This window comes from Anneissia japonica, unplaced genomic scaffold, assembly GCF_011630105.1.
Source record: "Anneissia japonica isolate Jap-2015-1 unplaced genomic scaffold, ASM1163010v1 scaffold426_len1935630_cov189, whole genome shotgun sequence".
Taxonomy (NCBI): Eukaryota; Metazoa; Echinodermata; class Crinoidea; order Comatulida; family Comatulidae; genus Anneissia; species Anneissia japonica.
The window spans coordinates 1,854,924-1,869,439 of record NW_022713172.1 but is presented as its reverse complement, the minus strand read 5'-3'; the positions used below and the strand labels follow the sequence as shown (position 1 = coordinate 1,869,439).

At 33.8% G+C, this 14,516-nt stretch overlaps 1 protein-coding gene across 4 annotated transcripts; it reads left to right on the top strand.

Moving 5' to 3' along the window:
- The first annotated feature begins 934 nt into the window (after positions 1-934).
- LOC117108348 lies at positions 935-13,384 on the top strand. Of its 4 annotated transcripts, XM_033250339.1 has the most exons (5): positions 942-1,071; positions 4,943-5,149; positions 6,528-6,623; positions 6,738-10,181; positions 13,086-13,384. In XM_033250339.1, exons 4-5 carry the CDS (start codon positions 6,767-6,769, stop codon positions 13,268-13,270), a joined length of 3,600 nt encoding a protein of 1,199 aa, XP_033106230.1. In that variant the 5' UTR covers positions 942-1,071; positions 4,943-5,149; positions 6,528-6,623; positions 6,738-6,766; the 3' UTR covers positions 13,271-13,384. The 4 variants fall into 4 exon arrangements, with proteins under 4 accessions (XP_033106233.1, XP_033106234.1, XP_033106230.1 ...); XM_033250338.1 differs by lacking the exon at positions 13,086-13,384 and having other exon boundaries at positions 6,738-10,632; XM_033250342.1 differs by lacking the exons at positions 4,943-5,149; positions 13,086-13,384 and having other exon boundaries at positions 935-1,071; positions 6,738-10,632.
- The last annotated feature ends 1,132 nt before the right edge of the window (positions 13,385-14,516 follow it).

The window sequence follows — 14,516 nt, the reverse complement described above, 5'->3', positions numbered from 1 at the left end:
TGGATCTATTGCCGTTTTACTACTTGTCATTGCCTTTTCGGTTTAGGCCAAAAAAAAAATTTTTGTGTTGGCCATGTTTTGTTAAAAATAATCGGTAGGTCAGTAGGAAAACTTTTTTTTTTTAAACAACCAAAATTTGTTTACGCCTAAAAAGTAGAGAATACATAAATAATACAACAATTTTGGATTTGCTTCACGTACCATCCACCAAAATGCGGCTAGGCCTTGGCCCCTATTCTGGCCAATGCTATTCCAGCCTTATTTGCTTATAAAAATTATTGTTTGTTATAGTAAAAAAAAATCATTAAATAAAATGCAGACCCTGAATTTCATAAAATCTGGGTTAGTCGGGTGTGGCCAACACAATCATTTTTGTTTATTGCCATAACTAGAAGAAATAAATTTTACTCTTCCAGGCTAAAACAGGGTTAAAGCAGTAGGCCTACAGTATTACACATTTGATTAAATTATGGAAGCGTTTCAGCATTGGATGCATCACTCTTCGTCAATTGACAAACGCAATTTACACTCCAATTTCACTAGTGTCTTCGTAAATCATAAAGGGCAAGCTAATGTTTGTCAATTAACACTATGCCTTATATGGATCAGTATTGGCTGTCTGTGGGTCATAAGACTGTTCATGCGCAAACCTGCACCACAGCCTTTTCAAGAAAGGAAAGATGTTGAAAATGGCATTGTTAAGAAGTCTGAAGATGAAATTGTGCATCAACGGAACACTAGTGTGCTGAATGATCCATTACTTAAGGAGCCTGTAGAAAATGGTAAAGCAGTAGAATTACCAGAAGAGAAACCAACAACAACAGATGAAAAAACTGAAAAAAAAAGTCAGTTTTCTAAAGTTAAACCACCACCGACCTTTGACTGTTTTCTCAAGTATTGTATCCTTTTCGGCGGATTCATGATGTTTTTCTATCTTTGCGATTCGCAACATGTTTTCCCTGATGGTGAACGTGTGTACTCAAGAGATCTGTTTGTATTCTTATGTTTTCTGTTGTTTGCTGTGGCCTGTTACTTCACAATCAAAGTTAACGAAGACAAAATTTTAAACAGGTATGTAAAAAGAAATATTCTTTTGGTCTGAATTTACAGCAGGGTGGTCAATATTTGAGGAGAGAGCCCCTTACCAATGTGGGCATGATTTTGCTACAAGTAGTTAACCAATGTTTGCTTCTGGAAATCTTTATTTTTTTTTCACATAACGTATGATATAAATCTCACTGATTGATATGAATATTACCTTACAGTCAAATCAATAATCACAATCAAATCAAATAATTATAAATTTATGATATTTAATATTAAATACTAATAAGGGAATCTTGTATGCTGCACCAGTGCCTGTCAATATTGCAGATCATTCCTCACTGCTCGTTAGATACACAATTGTGCAATAGACCATGTGTAACCTTATCCTCTGTTTTGTTGGGAATAATTTCTAGTTTCGCAGTTTAATCAAGTCAGCAGTCTGATTATATTTTATTAAAAAATTCACATTTTTTTGCACCAAATCAGTTTTAATTTCTTGTTAATGTTTAAATCAGACATTTGTTGCATTTTGAACTGAGCTTTCAAAACTATTCCAAAATTTGGCACCATGATAAGAAAAAATTATTGTTTTTTGTACTCCGGCTTGGGTTTTTCCAAATGTACGACATGATATAAATCCAGAATTATTAATTAACGAGAGCCCTAGTATCTGGATCGGGAGCTAACCGTTAGCGCTTACGGTTAGCAAGCGCTATTGGTTAGCAAGTTGGGTGTGTTTCTATCATCAACCAATTACACGTGCGCGTTTACAATTTCCAGTTTCTTATTGGCTAGTGATTCAATCATATTTTTGGTATCTCGATCGGGATTTTCTCGGATGGATGCACGGCAGCTAATGGTTAGCAGCCGTGTGAGAACATAGCCAGAGTTTGAATTTAAATCAACATTTAATAATTTTATTAGCCTTTGATGTGTTCCAATGAACATCTGTACATTGTATTATATTATTATTACTATATTATTGTGCTTTCTGTACATTTATCTTTTTAAACAGTTGTTTTTATGAGTTCCTCTTTCACTTGAATTTTTTAATTGTAATGTTTTACATATTTTCATATCAGTATTTTATAATGTTTAAATACTATCAGTTTTTTTATGTTTTTTGCCTGATATTTTTGAAAATTTCTATGTGTCATTGGAAAGCAAACTAATAATGACATCTTTACTTTTAACTTATCTTAGTACTTTTAAAAAAAATATTGTGCTTAACATTCATTTTACTGTAGTTAAAGACAGAAAAATTAAATTGAAGCTGACCAGGGAGGTACTGTAGAATAGCACATCCCTGAATACACAATAACCACAGAACAAACACAGTCCAGCTTTGAGAAAGTCAGACTTGCATAAAACCAACCATCCATAGATTTACTGATTCATTGAATCAAGAACTTAAAAGCCATTACTGTACTAGAGTTTTTTTGGGTGTGCTCTTTCTTAGTGGTCTTTGATTCTTTTGTTCATAATTACCTTACACCAGCAACTCAACGCTCTCATCACAAAAACAACAGCAGTTTTATAATACCCAGAGAGAGATTGAATTTGTATAAAATCTCATATTTCCCAAGAACTGTACCTGAGTGGAACTCACTTGACAATTCAATCACCTTCATTACTCTTTTAAGCAACAAATTGAACAATAATAAGCCACACCCCCGCACAAGCCTGCCACTATAACCTTAAGAGTCCAGCCAGTATACATACAGATACAGATAATTTTATTAACATTATAACTCATCTAAATCTTGTTTTGATACTGATGCAAATTTTCTCCTTGATTTTATTTTATTTCCTCAGGTACTGAAAGATGTTTTTGTTTTCATTGTATTTTTTTGATATTATAATTTTTTTATCTTATAATCTATACAGTAATTTTACTATGTCACATACTGTAGATCAGGGGTTATCAACAATTTTGCAATAGGGGCCAAAATTGTTCATTGATAAAATTTGAAGGGACAAGGCAAGAGGTGTACTATGGTGTGTAGTGCCATCCGGATGCTTGTGAGCCAGGGGAAGGTTATGGAAAATCGGTAATTTTAAAAATATAATAAGCCGCTAGACGCTAATACAGGGCATCTTGATCTCCATTGTGTTTGGTAATGCCTAAAATATTGTAAAGGCTTATCACACAATAGGGTGCCTAGCCACCCCCCATTCGTTTACCGTAAAAAAAAATTAATGGTCACTCATCTTGTGTGTTTGTGCTTCGCGTGAAAACTTACACTTTCTATTTTAAGCTTCCCTCTTTTCAGATGCCATCTAAGATCGTCTAGCAGTCTACTAATTCCAAAAAATCCTTCAATGGGAGGGGAAACCTCCTCCCCTGCTCGGTCTTTCTCAACTTAAATTATTTACCCCCCCCCCATTGCTAAATACTACTAGATCTGCCACTGCTGCTTAATGACTGAAATTAGCCTTTGATGTTTGTGCCAGTTGTCCAGTTTTAGTTCAGTTGTGGCAATCCTCAAAGTCTGATCTACTGTATAGGTAAAGTGAGTTACTATGGACTATGGTCTATATGGAACTATTGTACACACTACAGGCAGCAGAGCGCCACAATCCTATCGTACTAAGCCCTGCTAGACCTGAAACATAAAGCGAGTGACCGTGCGAGTGGCCGAAAGTCGATGTGTTATGATTATTTTTCTTTGCTGTTTGCTGGGATCCAATTTGATTAAATCGCTACAATTTTTAGGGCAATATATACTGTACTGTAAGCCTAGTCGTCAAAACAGAATGCAAAACTAAGGTTAGAATTTAGGTCTAGGCCTAAGCCTTAACAAAAATGTTATTTTCAGCTTGTATTTGCAGGCCGCATAACACATACTCGCGTACAGGAGATGGGCTGTAAACTGACAGTTGGGAACCCCTGAGAACTGCTGTAAATGAAGGCAATTTTATATTTAATTAATTTTTTTTCTAATAGGTATTTCATTTCAAAATTTCAAAAAAGACTTCCAAAGAATGCTTTATGTTTTTTTCCACATTTTTAGGATAATATGAATATGCAAATAAAATAGAGCTACAAAACTGGATCATTCAAAATTGAGTGAAATGTCGCATTACAGTAGCTGTAAATCCAAAAGTGAAATATTAATTATAATTATAATTACCAACTACAAAAGTAAAAACCACCATAAATATTTTACTGTACTATAATTATAATCCCTATTAAATGATTTTGTATAGAGCCATTTTCCCAGGTCATATTCTCTCCTCATCACCCTCACTTGCCAATCAGTGATAATAACTTTGGTATGGAGTTAACCTCCACTGTGGATAACTAATGATGATAATTCATTCATCCAAACAAGTGAACAATACAATTTACACAAAACTGTAGACAACAGAAATGACAAACAAATTGTAAAATAACCTCCAGGATTGAAGAGTGACAGACACTTTAGCTTGAAAGCACATCAACAGAGTCTTAAGAAATTACAGATAATATAAATAATAAAACATTAACTTATTTATTTTACAAAAAAATAAATAAAAAGAAATTAATTGTTGGTGTAAAAAAAAGTAATAAAGGAATTAAAATAATAAATAAATTATAGCATTAAATTAATTTGTTTATACTGTTTTTATGTACAAGTGAAAAGGTGCTAAAATAAATTAAATTTTTGAGAAAGACATATTGCCCCAATTGAGATATGAACGCAAGACCTGATTACCATTTGGATACAGTATACCAACTGAGCTATGATGCCAAGTATTACTGTAAACACTCTGATTTTAAAATGAATATTAATACCACAGATCATATATTCAGTCCTTGTGTCACCACTGGACAGAGTGGTATTAAGAATGGTTTGCTTTTATTTTTTGGTGGGCACTTATTTAATCACTAAATTCTATATTTGACATACAGTGTAATGTAGCATAATTTTGAATCAGCCCCTGACATAATTTGATTCGCATCACTGGTCACACTGGAAGAAACCAGAAAACGAAGCTGGTTCAACATGAAGAACATGTTTCAAACATTATGTATGAATGAACATGAAAATAATTATTGACACAACCCAAAGTACTGCTTGAATGCCGTAGAATTGTTGGAATCGTAAAACAGATTGTAGTGAGTATACATAATTATAATTGCAATTTTCTACTAGTAGTAGGCCTAGAGGCCAGCAAACCTAGCCCATTCTCTAGGCTAATTAATTGCCTAAGCCCATCCCAATGCAAAGAATCTTAGTAGACATTAGTAGATACTGTATAGCTCTATTTTTGCACACAAATATGTACGTTGTACATTCTCTTATCTTGTCTACTATACAAGGACTTTGCTTTTCAATATATTGATGACAATATTAATGTCAAAATATTGAATACCAACACGACGGTATGTACAGTACGTATTTATACTTGGAGTTGGAGTATGTATTATACTCTCTTATCTGAGATTAATCAGTGCATCTTCCTGTTCTTATAGTTATAGCTACTGTAGTTGAAAAGTTAGTAGTGTCTATTATAAGCCTATATCAGGGGCGTAGGCTGGTGTCATCGTGGGGNNNGGGTGTTGCTAAAATTAAGAATGCAAAATTAAATTTTTATAAATGAAAACTTAATACACTAGTCATTTTTAGTATTTTAACTCACTTTAAGGACACTCATTCCTACATTTTTTAGTAGGTGGTTTTATGCACAAATACAGGTGGCCTTTCAAGGAAGTGCACCCTCTATGTATGTTGCCATTACTAGGGGCTTCTGGGTTAGCTTTCTTTTTTCGTGATAAAGCTGAATGCCTTATGGGTAAATTTCCCTCACGATTAAAAATTGTAAAATGGTAAGAGAGTTTGGTCTACAGGAGCTCATGCTTCGTACAGGTCATTCCATTCATAGAAGAAGCCTTAAATGGTTTACCTGTCGTTAGCCGTAGTAGCTTAGGTCAATACATAACACCGGCTGTATAAAAATGATTATAAGATTGAAAATTGTTAAACTGTTGTAGTGAATAGTATGTCCATGTTTAAGTTAGTCATTTAGTAAATAATATATTTATATAAATTATTTTTAAATAACAAATAATCTTATATTAGATGTACTGTATGTAAATATAATATAGTGTATAGTGTAATATGAATGTTTTGTATTGCAATCATTTTTAATTTAATGTTAAACAAAAGATCTGATTATATAGTGTAGGCCTAGACTAGAAGCCTAAAAATATTAAAGTAAAATTAAAATACGTTAGTGCTTAAGTTTCATATTATAGAAGATTCAGGATGATGGAAGAAAAGCAAAGAGATCCGAAGTGGCTCAGAATTGTACCAAAATTATATAACAATGATAATGTCTCATTTATATACTTTACGAGTTTGTAGAACTACTACTACTACTAAAAACCCACTAATAGGGGCTAAATCGAAAATAGCCTTATGTCTATTAAGCTCTGTCTAGTAATAACTATTATGTTATATGTAGCGCTAAATTGTTTTTGTTTTTTGCTGTAGGAGACAGGCTGTCGTCAGATTTTTGCTGCAGTTCAAGATCTTGAATTTCAGGAGTAGGTTGATGACTGGTGTATTTGCCGCACCCCAAATTTTAAGGTAAAAATCGTGTATAAAATTTGTGGCTTATACATTGGAATATACTGTACAGCATTCGTTGTCTTGTCAATTGTCAGATTTAAAATAGTATTTTCTCCTTTCTTTCCGATACAGAGATTACCTCAGGAACCAAACCAGTCACCATGAATACACATGGAAACAAGAACTATTTCAAGATTGCATTCATCTTTCTTGATATTGTCACTGAACATCTCAGGAACATTTTCAGACAGGAATGGGACACCCAATGTCCAAAAAATCCCTGGCACGATGACAACAACAGTCTCCAGTACCTAAAAACAGAAGCCACAAAACTTGGTACTTGGAAGAGTTTGAAGAATCCTCCTAAGTCAGGTGACCGAGACGACTGGGATCCAACTACCTTATTCTCTGTGCTACTGTATTCTAAAACCATAAATCTTTCAAAAGCAAAATGCAAACAAATTGAGGAACTACGAAAAATAAGAAATATCTACTTTGCGCATCCTCCTACAGCATCAATAAGTAGAAGAGCATTCAGAGTCATCTATCAAGACATTAAGACGTGCATGATCAGTCTAAACTGTTCCAAATACATGCAAAAACAAATGGATGATGTCAAAAAAGAAATTATGAAAGTACCCCAAGGTTACATGAAGAAAGTAGAAGCAAAATTATGTATAATCAAAATTCTGGAGACCGATAACAACAAGCTTCTAATGCAGTTGCTTGATTTGCTACAAAAATATGGAAATTCCATATTATTCCTTTTGATTGTTATTATAGTTGCCATGGTATTTTACTTATTTTTACATCAAAGCTATGGCCCCATAAAGTTGTTTACAAGAACATGTAATAACTCTAACAATATCTTCCTTGAGTCACAGAAGCCTGTCTATTACATAGGCCATGAATGGGATATAAACACAGGTGCGAATGTTCTGGCCAATGGTTCTTACCAAGTGGTCAGCATTACTGGTCCACCAGCAATCGGTAAAACAGCAACGGCTGTAGCAGTAGGACAAGTCTTGAAGAACAATCATGGTTATCAAGTGGCTTTTGTGGATTTCAAACAAATAAATGTGAGCTCCGTTCGCATTAGAACAGATATTTACAAAGATATTGTTTTGTCCATAGATTATGAATTGGAAAATGTGCCTGATTCACTGCAAGAATTTAAATTGCTGATAATAAAACTAACAACATGTCCAACACTGCTCATTTTTGACAATATAGAAAATATTTTGAACTCCACATCAAAGGAAATATTCTACGAGATAACAAAACTGTGTTTGGCAATTAACAAAGTCAAAGTCCTTACTACATCCCGAAAAGAATTTGATATCATAGGAGTGGCTATATATCCGATTAAATTGGAGCCATTGCCAAAATCAGCGTCAAAATGTTTATTGTTTAAACTTTTGCCAGGATTTTTACAAAAAAGCTTAGTTACGAAAATAGCAGAGAAAACAGGTGGGATTCCTTTGTTGTTGGAAGTAGCTGCAAGTCTAGTACGTAGCAAATACTATGAAGAATCTGAATTACTGAAAAGATTTGAAGAACTGCCCATATTAGTCATTCTTAATGACACCAAAGACATGACAGAGTCTAGTAACTATTACAAGCTTCTTAAGATTTTATTTGATGGTTTTGATCCAAGTGTCCAATTCACCTTTATTGCTGTTGGGGCAGTTCCAGTTATTTTGGATCAGACCAGTGCCGATGCTGTATTGAACTTGAACTTCAGTGAAAAAGTTGATCTATATCCACTTGTAAACTATAATCTCTTGAAGATATTTGACATGCCAAGTGGACAAAGGTTGTACGGAATGCACTCTGTTATCAGTGAATTCACCAGATTGGTTGCTGAAGATAATCCACATTGGTCAAAGATACAACTTGCAGGATTTAAGCCTTTTTATGCGATAGAAACAGAATCCGGTAATTGTGAATCACTTTCACTTATTGCGGCAGATTACAGTGACATGACATTACAGCAACCAATATGGGAACGTGCCGGTAACGTACAAAAATTTCTGGTGCATAATAGATTGATTGAAAACAGTGAGCAATGTGGTGTAATGGTGGCATATCGTGCTGCACTTGAATTTTTTGATCGTGGTCAATATGCTAAGAGCATGGACATTCTACTCCGAACAAAACAACTAATAAAAGACGATGATAATCAACTTCTTAAGACTCTGGCAAACTTTGCATTATCGGACACAGCAAAATACCTCAAGCAAGGCAATTTAAATCTGAGTATTAAATTTAGCAATTTGTTAATTAGGACATTGAATTTGATAGAAACAGACCCATGCTTTGTTGCCACAAGTCTGTTCAAACTTGGCACATTGTCCAGTAACACAAGTTTTTACATAGATGCTGCTTTTGTTTTAAAACAAGCCTTAACATATTATCGACAACAATATCAACAACAGAATTGTAGCGAAGAAAATTTGGTATCTTTGGTTTTTAAGCTTAGAGAGAGCTTATATACCCATTGGCAATATCATGCAAGCATAGCTGATTTACGCATATTAGCTGATCTACTGAAAATCAATGATGACCAACTAGAGTTTAACATATTAGAGACTGATTGGTTTCTTGCTATTATGTTTTATAAGGCACAGGACTATGAAAGCTGCTTTCAAATAGTAAGAAGAGTCCTTATGAGTTCTTATGAAATTGATTATCATAAACAAAAGCATGTGTTTCAAGCTTTGACAGACTTGGCCCTCAAAGCAGCTGATACATATTTCAAACAAGGTAACTTTGCTATGACCATCCAATTTAACATTCTTTCTCTTAATACACTGAAAATGTTAGAAACAGACTCATGTTTTGTTTCATTACTTTATTTCCATGTTGGCCTTCTGTTCTATAGGCTAGGAATTTACGGACAAGCTACTACTGCTTTTAACCAGACTTGGACATTTCATAAACAGAACAAGTGTGATGAAGACAATTTGGGGCTTGTAGCTTTCCACCTCGGGAGAACCTACTATCACTGTGGTCAATATAACGATAGCATAGATGTTTTACACATGGCGGCTGATCAATTGGAAAAAGATTATTTACATCAGTTTATGGCTAATAGCTTCCTTGCTTTTAGCTACTCTGAGATACATGAACATAAAACAAGTTTTCAAATTACAAGAAACATCCTCATCAATAATTCTTATTTGTACACACTCAACAGCTCTTTGTATGAAGGTGATCTTATGAATCTGACAAACATTGCATTATTAGCAGCAACCAAATACCATAACCAAGGCAAATTAAACCAGAGCATTGAATTTTACAATTTATCTATTGCAACATTGAAAATGGTTGATGCACACTCAAGTTTACTTGCTTCTGTGTATGCAAACCTTGCCATTGTCCTCTTTGGCGTGGAGAGACATGCAGATGCAGCAGTTGCTTTAAATACGGCACTGGAATTTCATAAATGGAAAGGGTGTGATGATGAACAGCTTATTGTTGGAGCATTTAGCATTTGGAGTTCTTTTTATACAATTGGCCAATACTATAAGAGTATAGAGGTTTTACTTGGAACAATTGATGTATTGAAGAAAAATTCTGATCATCAATTTGAAGCAAATGTTATGCTTGTTTCTAGTTATTTTATGCTACACGACTATGAAAATGCTTTTCAAATTCTTAGGAAGGTCTTAGATAGTTCATATCAAGTTGATTATCTGAAGTACAAAGAGAAGCTTGAGACTCTGAGAAAGCTGGCAAGAGCATATAAAGTATTGTAATGTAATGTATGCCAATCTGAGCACTGATTGGCAATACAGGTATACACAATTTCATTATTAAGTCACAATTAATTAAAAGGTTTCTAATGATTATTGGATATTTTGCCCCATATTATCTTGTACTAAAGTATGCAATAGACTTTACAATAAGTACCATATTCATAATTTAAAAGTAGATTGTTTACCTGTTCACTATGGGACAAATGACATTCGCTTTCCTGTCAAAATATATGTAAATGTACTTATGTTTATTTACAAGAATAAAAAATGTTAAAGAAAAATTTGTATTGTATTATTATATATGTATTGTATTTACCGAGTCCACCTCATGTTCTTGGCTTATACTATTAAAGATGCAATGTTAGGCCCATTGTTGTTATCAATGGTGCCAACAACTTTGACCACTGATGCTACACTGGTTTGCAATTTTGCCTAATTACAGATGAGAATAGACAAACATTTATTATAGACCAAAATCCATAAAGACATAGGTCTAAATTCCAGAAAAATGACTTTTCCATCAGAATCGTTGGCTACTTTGCCCTTAGGCAACTGATACTTGTCAGATTACTGATTATTGTGAAAACTAAGAAAAAATGGGCCGTAAATCTTCATCTTGTCCCGTTTGTTAGAAATTCCATATCGAATTACAGACAACCGGCCCAGGACGATCGGGCCCATTTTCAGGATGATTGAACCCAATTTAAAAGTAGGCGCAATTGTCCTGAAAAGTGACTCATATATCTTCATCCTGTCTAGTTTGAAATTCCACAGATATGCCTGCAATTTTGAGTGACCCGTATCTTGCACCAAATAATTAGATGCTACTGAATTTTTTGTATTTACTAGGAATCTGAAGTCATAGGGCCTGTTTCTGCTAAACAAAAAAACATGTGTTTTTAAATGGTTATTAAAAAACATGGGTTTTTACCCCAGTAGAAATGGGCACTAACACTGTTAGGAATGCATTCTAAAAATGTGTGTTTTTACACGCATTCATTATAGGGTTCGCGTTCAGAAAACGCGTGTTTTGTGGTACACTTTTTAGCTGCAACGCAATACCATGTTAGTCATGACCCGTCGGTGACCCAAATTGACCTCTTCATTGGTGTGATCGCTCTTCCGCGGGAAATTCGGGGCGAAGAAAAAATTAAAATAATAGGATGACATGCTTGAAGATCATACCATACTTTTTTCATACTTTTTTGGTGCGTTGCTTACTTCTTTCGCAGCATGCACTGTAGCTCGCAAGAAGTAAGGTCGGCGTAACTTCCGTTGGTGACCGTCATTTAAGCTCCGCCCACCTGCCAATGCTCGCATTACCATGTTTTTATTAGTTGCACTTTTCACTAGAAACGTGTTCAGAAGGAATTTAACCGTTTATAAAAAAACATGTTTTTGACATCAGCAGAAACATGCTCATAGGAAATGCATACTATACTGAGAAGTCTGACACTGTAATATAAAAGGTTTCAAAAATCAATATACTGTATTATCAGGGGCGGATTTAGAGGGGGGGCTAAACAGGCTTTAGCCCCCCCCCCCCTAAAATTTCATAGCCATTTCTTTTTAACTGCTTTTTGAAGGTCCGAATTAAAATATTGTTTATTGTTTTCTTCACACACATCATATTTATGGGCTAAACATTTTACAGTAGTTGTTTTTCAGTGATAAAATAAAAATTAAATACGTTTTTTAACCGATCAGCGGACAAAAACGTTGCTAAGAAAGCTTCTTTTGCCTTGTCTTCATGCTCAAATCTCGAAGCAAAGGCCGTTGTGTAGCGGTCTCAACGTTTGTATAATACACTAAACTTTTCGTGTAGCACGTTTTTGTTCTTGTCTAGTCTTTCCTTGATTGCTTGCGGTCAGAGGTATTTGAATGTTTGTAAATAAACTAATAATGAACTAAAATTTTCGTGTCTTGTCTTGATTGCTTGTGGTCAGAGGCAGGTATTTAAACGTTTGTATGATACACTAAACATTTCGTGTCGAGAGTTGTTCCAGTTTAGTTTTTTCTTGATTGCTTGTCGTCGGATACTACTACATTTAAATCATATTTTAAGGGGAATTCTTTTGTCATCTGAGGTTCTCCTTTAACATTGTCAAATTTTACCTTTAGGGACAGTATTTTTGCTATTTAAGTACATAGCCAGTGACACACTAAGTCTGTTTATTGACCTTGCATTTGCATTAATATTTTTTTGAAACGTGGTTCCAATATTTTAAGCATGGCATATAATTTGCCTTTTTAATATTTTTATTTAAATTATGTTGTTTCTGTGAGTATCCTACCTGAAAAGATATTTTTATCTGCCATTAAAGATCCTAGTTAATTAGTTCGTTAGTTGTTTAATGAATGAATAATTATTCAAATCCACTTGCACTTGACAACAACAACTAGGTATCAGTTATTATTTTTATTTCTTCTTCAATTATATACAGATACTAAATAAAAGCTCCATAATATATTTAGTTCAGTTTGTTTTCAACGTAGAACTATCAGATTGTTTTGAAAGCTTAATGCAGTCACTATAACAATATTCAAATTTCACAATCAACCCACTCCTGTTTTGGAGCCTATTATTATTTCTTTATAGTATATATATACTGTCTCTTATACACATCTGCATTTAGCATTTGGAGTTCTTTTTATACAATTGGCCAATACTATAAGAGTATAGAGGTTTTACTTGGAACAATTGATGTATTGAAGAAAAATTCTGATCATCAATTTGAAGCAAATGTTATGCTTGTTTCTAGTTATTTTATGCTACACGACTATGAAAATGCTTTTCAAATTCTTAGGAAGGTCTTAGATAGTTCATATCAAGTTGATTATCTGAAGTACAAAGAGAAGCTTGAGACTCTGAGAAAGCTGGCAAGAGCATATAAAGTATTGTAATGTAATGTATGCCAATCTGAGCACTGATTGGCAATACAGGTATACACAATTTCATTATTAAGTCACAATTAATTAAAAGGTTTCTAATGATTATTGGATATTTTGCCCCATATTATCTTGTACTAAAGCTGTCTCTTATACACATCTAACTTTGCATTATCGGACACAGCAAAATACCTCAAGTTTTTGTGTGGAACACAAAAAATCAAATTTCAGTCTTATTTTACATTTTTTTCATTCTTAGGAATGTCTAAATTTAGTTAAACTAGCAATTCCGTATTATATTTATAAATCTTTATAACATTATACAAAAATTAGATTTTTCTTAAAAATTGAAATTTTGCCGGGAATGGGGCTTTAAGCTACCCCTCTAAACCCCATCTTATCGGACGGAGACACCTCTTCCCAAACCTAGCCTCCGCAGGCACTTGGAGGCACTTTAAACATAGGTTGATGAATCCCCATGTTTAATTGCTTCGCTGTATTGTAGCCTTGGTGTTGTACTCTTTGATGTGCAGAGACATGCAGATGCAGCAATTGCTTTTAAAGGGTTTCTAAAGTTTATTTGATATTAGACCATATTAACCTGTACTAAAATGTACAGGCTTTTACAACTGTTGTTCATAATGCTACTTGTCCACCATTGGACAAGTGGCATTTTCATTCTATTGTATATTTATAAAAATAATATCAAATGAATTCAATTTTGTATGATTAAAGTTTGAAAATATTTGAATAAATTTGACTGCTTATTATTCCACCCAAAAGATACCAGAAGCCAATCATCTAATGCTATTCCAACATGGAACAATATTCAAGGAAAGAGCAGTTTCCAATACCAAGCATCAATGCTCTGGAATGACTTCCAGTAAATATTCATAAATATTACCAAACAATAGGTCAAGTTGATTTTTGAAACTTTCTTATTTTTGGCCATTATTTTTAAAACTAATTGTACTATATCATCTTGCATTAGAGGAGGCAAGGCTACCTTTTCTTAAAGCAAAGAGGGAATGTCTTGTCCTCTCATTTGGACTAGAATTAATGAAATCTAATTAAAAAAGATTTTCCCCCTTCTTGCTGTAAGTGAACGATAACCCTCAGATCAAATGGTTAATCTAAATGCAAGACTGGAAGATATAAATTTTCTGTTCATCCCCACCATTGTGAAATTGTTAAATGCCCAGTAATCAAACGAGATGCATTCTCTTTTTTTTGTTTAAATATTTCAAATTTCAATGTCTGT